The sequence below is a fragment of the Littorina saxatilis genome, linkage group LG7 (genome assembly GCF_037325665.1).
Source record: "Littorina saxatilis isolate snail1 linkage group LG7, US_GU_Lsax_2.0, whole genome shotgun sequence".
Lineage (NCBI taxonomy): Eukaryota > Metazoa > Mollusca > Gastropoda > Littorinimorpha > Littorinidae > Littorina > Littorina saxatilis.
Genome location: NC_090251.1, coordinates 54,643,778 through 54,654,435, shown reverse-complemented (window position 1 = coordinate 54,654,435; position 10,658 = coordinate 54,643,778). Strand labels below are relative to the sequence as shown.

The window sequence follows — 10,658 nt, the reverse complement described above, 5'->3', positions numbered from 1 at the left end:
AACCTCATGTGTAGATAGATACATCATGTCAATAAACTCAAAGAAAATGTCTACGTCACGTGCGTGTGCAGAGTTCCCACACAGCACTGCGACGCCGATGACGAACTGCGATTCTCTGCTACTATTAATAGAAACTGACGCAGAAGATCGCAGATCCGGCCTGTGTAGCATCCCGGCAGTGTTTATTCGTTTACAAGCGACACATTGTCGACTCGTGTCTCTGCTGGTTACACCGGAGTCGTTGTTCAATGTTGGGTAAGTTTTTTGACAAGCAGGATCTTAATTTAACAACGCTGAACGTTATTGTGTTCTACTACGGGCCGAGCGCCTTGCAGTGCGAGTTCCCGATTCAGTGACGTCATGACATGACTTACTTTCTTACTGCCTGTTATGGCGGTTGGCATGTAGGGCAGCAAAATAATTCAGTGACATGAAAGACTGATTAAGAATGACTCGAGACTGATTAATGCACTCTGTTGCGATCACTGAGGGTCAGGAGATACAAGCTTCTCTGCTGAGTCAATAGTAGTGGCACTGGCCACTGCCAGCGGAATACTTTGAGCGCCTGAGATAATCATAGGCTATGAGCGATCGCAGCCAGTGATTGCGTATTTACAAAGACTGATGTCACACGCTTTCCTTCTTTGCCACTACTAATAGTCCAGGCATATTAGAGAACAACGTTGAAGTGACAATGACTAGGTTTAAAATGTCCCTTATCAGAAAGTTCAACCTCAGTCCTTTGATGTTTATTAAACACATTTTCATATAAAGTTGGCGCTTCATACGGAAAAATGGCTTTGAAATTGACCCAAATCCTTCTTTGGGCTCTGTAAATCTCGTTTGGGGGTATGGTTGTAAAATGGTATCTACTGGTCACCCCAATGTATAAACTGAAAACTCTTTCTGCACCAGAACACGCAGAAAGGATTGTATCTGCCTGATGTCTGATGCTTTTCAAAATCCCCAACCACTAACACCTTCAAAACGGACTTTAACTGACACTGTTGTTTTTCCCTATATAATCCTTACTATTTTTCCGAGACGTCGTCGTGTTGTGTATTTAGCTTGCCACAACCTCATACATGGTCCTAAAAGTTAAAGTTGAAGAAAATACTAAAGATAAATGAAAAAGCTGACGCAGTGTCATTCGCACCGTGAATCCCCCCATGGGAACATACTAAAGTCTGGTTCCAAATAGGCTCAATTTCCTTCTATTTCTTTGTATTTCTGCCTCGTAGGGGTAGGGGTGTTCAAACCAAAGGCACCTTTAAACCAAAATTCAAATCACACATCTTACAATACTAAGACACTCAGCAGTAAAAGGGTGTCTGCTGGTAAAAAATTCCAAACAATCCTAAAAGTACTTCACTACTAAAAGTGCTTTTAAAAAGAGCCGTTATTTGTCCCTCTATATTCAGTATTGTGTTTTCTGCGAACATGTAGTCTATTTAGATGGTTGTCGTGTGCACTTGAGTTGCTAAAGCGTTTTCAGTTGGGCATATGTCGAAAAGCAAAGAATTAGCCCTTTGAAAACCATCAGAACTGTCACACAAAAATAACATTTACCTATCTCACCAACTGACCAAACATAGGGCTTTTCCTTATGTATTATGTATTGTCGTGTTTTTTGTAGCATACTTGTGAAAACAGCCACCACTGTTGTAAATGATACTTTAAAGAGCATTATTTCATTTTTACAGTTGAAGGACAACCTGGACTGCCGTATATTACAGCTGTTTTACAATCAGCCAAAATTTTCTTAACAAACGTATGTTAAGAACAACTCCCACAGTGAAATTGAAGGAAAACAAAGTGAAAATCCGCCTGCCATAGAGGAGCTAAAGAATCAACAATAAACGACTGCATGGATAGCTTGATGCACGAATGCATTGCGGACATGTTTGTCTCCAACCAAGAGAAAGTTCCAAAAAATCCCTTTTGTGCTTCTTATTATACAGTGACGTCAAAGACAGCCTTTTCTGCTGTTCATACATTCAGGGGTTATGGTTACACTAAACGACGTAGTTGTAGCCATACTGCCATCCAGATTTATTTTTTCCTTGCGAGCAGTCACAGGGTGTTTGTGCTGTCTGCCAACCGTTAGATGACCCCGCCCAAGTCTGTTAAGGGACCGTTTGACCGTTATAGAACGCGTCTTTTTGATTTTTTGGCACAGTTGGAAACGGTTGATTTTTATCCCTACCATTGTTTCCAAACATTATATAGGAATGTTTTGTGAACAACGGATAATAGCCGCTACTCGCATGTGTAGCAAAAGTGAGCGTACATACTCACCCTGGTCGTCCAGCCGTTGTCCGTTGCCCGTCTTTATCTGTCTGTACTGAACATTACCTTTGGATATTTCTCCAACGCTATGAAGTGAAGAAACACCAAATGTTGCAAAATGTTGTATGACCCCAAGAGCTCAAAAAAGATACTTGAGAACCTTGACCTTACCTTAAGGTCAAGGTCACAGGGAGAATGAATGTGGTCTAAAAACTGCAAAATTTCACATTGTGCCAGTTTTCTGGAAAACAAATTAAAAACAGCGGGCTTAGTTTTGTATGGTATACAAGAAAAAGAAAGCCTTATCTTCTGATACCATTTTGGTTGACCTCGCTTCAATGTCAAGGTCACAGGAGTCCTTCAAAGTTGAATTGTATACATGTTTTGAAGTGACCTTGACCCTGAACTATGAAAAAAATCTTTCAAACTTCATAATTGTGTGGGGCACATGTTATATACTGATATTGAGCCACATTTAGTCACATATCATCAAGGTCAAGGTCACTTTGCCCCTTATGAAATGTGACTGAAACGGGCAATTGAATCACTAAAAGTGACAATGTCTCTTTGTAGAAAGTGCCAATAAGTATGTTTATGCTTCCTATGTCTTGAATTGATAGCCTTGTGATGTGTGACCTTTGATGATCTTGACCTTGGCCAAAGGTCATGTGTAATTTGGTAGGAAAAATCTGTAAAACAGTTCTAATAGTGTACAATGTCCTTGCCAGCTTCAGTTGTTAGACCTTCACCTTCAAGGTCACCTGAAGGTCAAGGTCACTTTAAGACAAAGGTCAAGCATGAGAGTCGCATGGGCTTTGCTTTGTTAAGATTTTTTACCAAGACACATGGATTTCTTTACCCGGCTTGGTCACATTTTTCATAGGGGTCAATGTGACCTTGACCCTAACGATATGTGACCAGATGTGGCTCACTATGAAATTCTAACAAACGCCCCACTCAGTGTTTAAGTTTGTAAGAGATATCGTCCATAGTAAAGTTAAAGGGGCAAGCTCACATCAAAATATGTCTACAATTCAACTTTGAAGGGCTCCTCTGACCTTGACATTGAAGCGAGGTCAACCAAAATGGTATCAGAAGATAAGGCTTTCTTTTTCTTGTATACCATACAAAACTAAGCCCGCTGTTTTTAATTTGTTTTCCAGAAAACTGGCACAATGTGAAATTTTGGTGACCTGTGACCTTGACCTTATGGTAAGGTCAAGGTTCTCAAGTATCTTTTTTGAGCTCTTGGGGTCATACAACATTTTGCAACATTTGGTGTTTCTTCACTTCATAGCGTTGGAGAAATATCCAAAGGTAATGTTCAGTACAGACAGATAAAGACGGGCAACGGACAACGGCTGTACGACCAGGGTGAGTATGTACGCTCACTTTTGCTACACATGCGAGTAGCGGCTATTATCCGTTGTTCACAAAACATTCCTATATAATGTTTGGAAACAATGGTAGGGATAAAAATCAACCGTTTCCAACTGTGCCAAAAAATCAAAAAGACGCGTTCTATAACGGTCAAACGACTTGGGCGGGGTCATCTAACGGTTGGCAGACAGCACAAACACCCTGTGACTGCTCGCAAGGAAAAAATAAATCTGGATGGCAGTATGGCTACAACTACGTCGTTTAGTGTAACCATAACCCCTGAATGTATGAACAGCAGAAAAGGCTGTCTTTGACGTCACTGTATAATAAGAAGCACAAAAGGGATTTTTTGGAACTTTCTCTTGGTTGGAGACAAACATGTCCGCAATGCATTCGTGCATCAAGCTATCCATGCAGTCGTTTATTGTTGATTCTTTAGCTCCTCTATGGCAGGCGGATTTTCACTTTGTTTTCCTTCAATTTCACTGTGGGAGTTGTTCTTAACATACGTTTGTTAAGAAAATTTTGGCTGATTGTAAAACAGCTGTAATATACGGCAGTCCAGGTTGTCCTTCAACTGTAAAAATGAAATAATGCTCTTTAAAGTATCATTTACAACAGTGGTGGCTGTTTTCACAAGTATGCTACAAAAAACACGACAATACATAATACATAAGGAAAAGCCCTATGTTTGGTCAGTTGGTGAGATAGGTAAATGTTATTTTTGTGTGACAGTTCTGATGGTTTTCAAAGGGCTAATTCTTTGCTTTTCGACATATGCCCAACTGAAAACGCTTTAGCAACTCAAGTGCACACGACAACCATCTAAATAGACTACATGTTCGCAGAAAACACAATACTGAATATAGAGAGAAAAATAACGGCTCTTTTTAAAAGCACTTTTAGTAGTGAAGTACTTTTAGGATTGTTTGGAATTTTTTACCAGCAGACACCCTTTTACTGCTGAGTGTCTTAGTATTGTAAGATGTGTGATTTGAATTTTGGTTTAAAGGTGCCTTTGGTTTGAACACCCCTACCCCTACGAGGCAGAAATACAAAGAAATAGAAGGAAATTGAGCCTATTTGGAACCAGACTTTAGTATGTTCCCATGGGGGGATTCACGGTGCGAATGACACTGCGTCAGCTTTTTCATTTATCTTTAGTATTTTCTTCAACTTTAACTTTTAGGACCATGTATGAGGTTGTGGCAAGCTAAATACACAACACGACGACGTCTCGGAAAAATAGTAAGGATTATATAGGGAAAAACAACAGTGTCAGTTAAAGTCCGTTTTGAAGGTGTTAGTGGTTGGGGATTTTGAAAAGCATCAGACATCAGGCAGATACAATCCTTTCTGCGTGTTCTGGTGCAGAAAGAGTTTTCAGTTTATACATTGGGGTGACCAGTAGATACCATTTTACAACCATACCCCCAAACGAGATTTACAGAGCCCAAAGAAGGATTTGGGTCAATTTCAAAGCCATTTTTCCGTATGAAGCGCCAACTTTATATGAAAATGTGTTTAATAAACATCAAAGGACTGAGGTTGAACTTTCTGATAAGGGACATTTTAAACCTAGTCATTGTCACTTCAACGTTCCCTTCACTAAAGTGGCTAAGATGCCTGGACTATAAAGCAAACGTGTGCAAGATTGTATGTTACACGCTTTGGAGCATGGCAAGAACGGAGTCAAACTCGCAATCGTCCATCACTGACAAAAAAAATGCACACATGGCTTTCATTTCTCCCGCTGTTATCGTTTCTTCTCTTTACAAATTCTTCAACAAGTCGCGTAAGGCGAAAATACAATATTCACATTACATTGACGTCATTATGACGTAAGAGGGTTAGACGTCACGCGAAGGAAGTACTAAAAGTCTCGGTCATTATTATTTTGAGCGGGCCGAGACTAGTTGGCAGTCATACGTGTCCCTGTGTAAGTAGGCTACATGCAGACAGACAGATCTAGATCTAGTGTCTCGCTTTCTTGCACAGTTTCACCTATGCTCTTTCTCTGTGTGTGTGTGTGTGTGTGTGTGTGTGTGTGTGAGTGTGTGTGTGTGTGTGTGTGTGTGTGTGTGTGTGTGTGTGTGTGACGGAGTGAATGAGTTTGTGTTACTGTTTGTCGATTTCTTACGTGAGCCTTGATGGCTTCGCCTCTTGTTTTTTTCATGAGGTATACACAATTTCCCTTGTTAAGTTGTTATAGATGCGAGCACTCTTTTTAGTAAAATACCATAGCGACAACGAAGTGGATGTTCCTCACCTCCTCGCGACCAACACGCGGCGATAGCTGGTCTGTAAACGAAGGGCGACAACTGTAGCAAAAGCATCCACTGAGATGAGGCACAAAAGTTGCGTCCCTTCTTACGAGCAAGCGACGATTGTTGAACTTTCTACGATGCTGGTCTCATTTGTGGGTCCCTGTTTCTTTTATTTTTTCAACTTCAATATAAACCTCAATTATAAAATGCTGGTTGTCATTTAAGCTCAAATATATTCTAGGCAACCTTGGCTTATATAAACTGTTTTATCGATGTTGAATATGATTGATATGATTGATATGCCCCCCAAAAGGCGTACAAACACCACTATAAGAATTATGCTTGTTGTTGTTTACTCAATATGCGTTTTTTTTGTAAATAATGCACAAACGTTGAAAATGACGAAGACTTGTGAGTACAGATTGTTACCTTGATTGATGGTCAATTACGGTACATGTAGTAAATTGCAAAATTAAAACAACGGCGAGTGTTGCACAAATTGGCTGACACTTTTTATTTATTTTTTATTTTTTAAGGCACAGTGCAGCTCACAGCCTTCGTTTTGCGTTTTTGTTGCAACTTTGTGCATTTACAGTTCAAAAATCCTCCTATGGTAGTAAAACAAACCCAAAACTACCCAACGACGACATTATGTGAAGCTCGACAGTTTCTTGTTCACGCGAGTGCATAAATTAACCTAGTTATTACGTGGTGTTTGGTCGGAGTTCGATTCAACTGAGTGACTCCGGCCTCCATTTTGTTTTACACAAACTCATGATGACGTCTGACATAGTTTGCTAGTGACGTGTCTTTTTGTGCATGATGTGGTGATCTACCTGATCTAAATTTAGATCCAAAAATAGGCCAAGACCAGCCGGGTCCGAGTACGAAATTAATTCGTAAAAAAATCGCAGTTCTTGACTCTTTGGGTGCAAGTCAATGAAACTTGGTAGTTCTTCTAACGGATAGCTGCCTGAGGTATGACTAAAAGCCCCAGGGGCTCCGTGCACCTGGATTTGACAAGTTCAGTACCTTTAAGCTATGTGTCTTTGTATTATATGTTAAAGTCAATAGGTGAAATCAGTCATTACATGTGAAAATGTCAGTCATTACGCGTAATGACTGTTTCGTTCAGGCATTACGTGTAATGACTGTTTCATTCAGGCACTACGTGTAATGTCTGTTTCATTCAGGCACTACGTGTAATGTCTGTTTCATTCAGGCACTACGTGTAATGACTGTTTCATTCAGGCACTACGTGTAAAGACTGTTTCATTCAGGCACTACGTGTAATGACTGTTTCATTCAGGCACTACGTGTAAAGACTGTTTCATTCAGGCACTACAAGTAATGACTGTTTCATTCAGGCACTACGTGTAATGACTGTTTCATTCAGGCACTACGTGTAATGACTGTTTCATTCAGGTACTACGTGTAATGACTGTTTCATTCAGGCACTACGTGTAATGACTGTTTCATTCAGGCACTACGTGTAATGACTGTTTCATTCAGGCACTACGTGTAATGACTGTTTCATTCAGGCACTACGTGTAATGACTGTTTCATTCAGGCACTACGTGTAATGACTGTTTCATTCAGGCACTACGTGTAATGACTGTTTCATTCAGGCATTACGCGTAATGACTGTTTCGTTCAGGCATTACGTGTAATGACTAAACGTGGCTTTGTGTGGTCACAGTCAATAAGTCAAATCATAACAACGATGGTTTTGTTTGAAAACGGGATACTAGTGTCACAAACTTGCCCCAATTATAAGTAGGACCGCGTCACATCCTTTCATTAACGTTGACGGTAGCGCGCGGCAGGAGGGTTAACGCTGTCAAAAATAACACAGACACACATTCCCAGTTATTGTGCTGGAGAAAAACTACCTAACCAATGAAGCTCGAAAAGTTAGAGTGACATTAAGGCAACGTTATATACTCATGCCAAAAAGTTAAGCAACCTTGACATAAAATCTGAATCACAAATATTCAAAAATGTCATCAACATGCATTAAACTTAGCGTTTTTCTATCCAACAGTAGGGCATGTACGAGTATATATATAGTAAATAATGGGATACTGAGCCCAACTAATCATTTTTCGTCAAGCATGATGAATAGTCATCAGTCCTTATTTTTATGTGCTGTGGTTCTCCCCAAGGGCTCAGCTCGGTGTCAGCTGCTGCAGTGGGTGTTATCTCCCTTGACTGTAACTATCTCAACTTTTTCTCCGTAAGGCTGCACTGTAGCCGTTCCAGCTTTTTCCTCCAACATCGGATTCATTCTTCTCGGATAGACATAGACTGGTCTGTTTGGAACTGGTTGTCGCACACTGTAGGCCTTCTGAGGCATACACCCGGTGTGCTTTATAACAGTCATACGTTTAGTTATCGGCTTTCTCACTCGTCCACGACGAGGGGGCCCGGGTAGCTCAGGTGGTAGAGCACTGGACTTGTGATCGAAAGGTCGCTGGTTCGAATCCGGGCCGGGACGGACACAGGTCAACTTTATGTGCAGACCCAGAGACGGTATCCATCTCCCACCCCCGTGTCACCACAGTGGCACGTAAAAGACCTCGGTCATTCTGCCATAAGTGCGCGCAGATGGCTGATACCACCTAAACACGCATACACTTGTGTATCTCATCTAAAGTCGGGTTAAACGTGAACCGGGAACATGCCCCTAATGGCTTTGCCGTGAGGGCGTAAAACTTGAATTTCTCTCTCTCGTCCACGACAAGCTGTTGGTCTAGTGATTCCTGCGTGGTCATTCTTGACGGCATCGTCCTAAAATGTAAAGTCATATGCAGCACTGAGTGGCCAATTAGGGGCGTGTGTTGTGAATAAACTGTCAACTGATACTGCTTGCTTGTTTTGTTCCAGATAAGACAGCTGCAAAAGTCACGTGACCATCGGCTAGGTCCCACGTGACAACTGGGTGGATTTTCAGCCTCGTTTTCACTCTTATGACGAAGAAGCTGGACGTAGATGGAAGTGACCCAAGAGAGTTCTCTCATCATGACGCAGACTGCACACCAACAGAACAAAGTGACCATGGACTACAGTTGTCTGCCTAACGACGTGTGGCTCCGCGTGATGGAACTGCTGTGTCCACGTGACCGCTATCGCATGGCTCGCACGTGCTCGCTCTTCCATGAACTGTTCCAACACCCTTCTTTCTGGAGACGCGGGTTTCTCGACCTGACGCAAGCGATCAGAGGGGAGGAAGGCAGTGTGTGCCTGGGTTTACGCAGACGCAGCAAGCTGGTTGCTGAAAGTTTTGGCTACTTCTTTCACCACATACGATTCCACGTGCCGAACTGTCAGGTGGCTATCGACGACAGCACTTTGGAGCTCTTGACAAATTTATGCGAATCGTGGACGGTGAAAACAGTATCGCTGGTGGTGTCATCCTACGGGACTCAGTGCAGTGTGTACGGGAGAGACACAGGGAAGCCTTCTTGCCTTCACGCCGCAGTCAACGTCCTAAAGAGCGCCAGAGATCTGGTGGAGCTGGACCTGCGACAGTGGCCCGTCACGTCGGACGTGCTTGCTGAGCATGAGCGGGATCTGGGGATTGACCGAGTGTTGGCCGACGCTGCGACGTTTCCCGGACTAACGTCTCTCGACATCACCTGGAAGTTTAATCCCTGCTCCACCAACAGTGTAGTTCAACGCTCACCACAAACAGCCGTGGATCTGGTCACCAAGTTCCGGTGTCTGAGGCATCTGAGTCTGCGACACGTCTTGCTGAGTGAGACCCTGCTCCGAGAACTTGCGTGCGCAAACCGCAGCCCTCTTCGTTCACTCTCAGTGACTTGCGAATACGACGAGTATTCTGAAAACAACGACGTCGCTACTCAGCCTCAGCTCAGCGAGGATGCTTGGACGCTGCTCAAAAGGTCATGTCCGAACCTGGAGGTCAGGCTGGCCGTGAAGCAGGGTTCCTGCAGGGCAGAGCTGATACAATTCAAGGAGTTTTCAAGGACATTTCCAGGACCAAATAAATGCTTTTCAAGGACATGATTTTCCCCAAATTAATGCGGTTCTCCGCGTCTGCAAACTATTAGTCATTCCGTAGTTGTTTCCCTTGCCAACTTCCGGGAAGGGAAGCAACTACGGGTGACTAGTAATAGTTAGTTCGTCTGCTTTCGTTTTCACTCGATCTTTTATTCTCCCAAAATGTGTGTACTGTATTTGACGAAAAAAAGGGGGTTGCATTTTTTTTTTAAATAAGACAAGCTGCTGACGAAATGTATAGGCAACAATTTGGAAAAATCAAGTACTTTTCAATGACTATTTAACAAAACTCTATTTTCAAGCACTTTTCAAGGCCTGGAAAAGGTTTTCCAATTTTCAAGGAGTTTTCCAGGGTTCAAGGACTCTGTACGAACCCTGGTGAAGGCTGCCGACCTTCAACTGGTGGAGTGGACCTTGGAGGCTTACGTCCCTATCTTCAGCGTGGGTCTTACGGCTTACGGAAGTCCACTTTCCGAGGAGTGGCTACGTCCTCTGACGATCTGGAGAGACACGCTGAAGGCTCTGACTGTGGGCGGTTATTATGGTGGGCAAATGCCCTGCGTTGACCATCTGCTGGTGGACCTGGTGACGTCATGCACCAAGCTTCAGCACCTCGTCTATCATGGCAAGATCAGCGATAGCACCGTCGCGCACCTCGCGTCGCTTGGCCGGAAGTGGACGGTGTTTAAATTCGTCTAG

General features: G+C 42.8%; 1 protein-coding gene across 1 annotated transcript; it reads left to right on the top strand.

Moving 5' to 3' along the window:
• Positions 1–118: 118 nt before the first annotated feature.
• LOC138970243 (uncharacterized) lies at positions 119–10,658 on the top strand. The gene is made up of 3 exons (XM_070342739.1): positions 119–255; positions 8,823–9,882; positions 10,273–10,658. Exons 2-3 carry the CDS (start codon positions 8,928–8,930, stop codon positions 10,656–10,658), a joined length of 1,341 nt encoding a protein of 446 aa, XP_070198840.1. The 5' UTR covers positions 119–255; positions 8,823–8,927.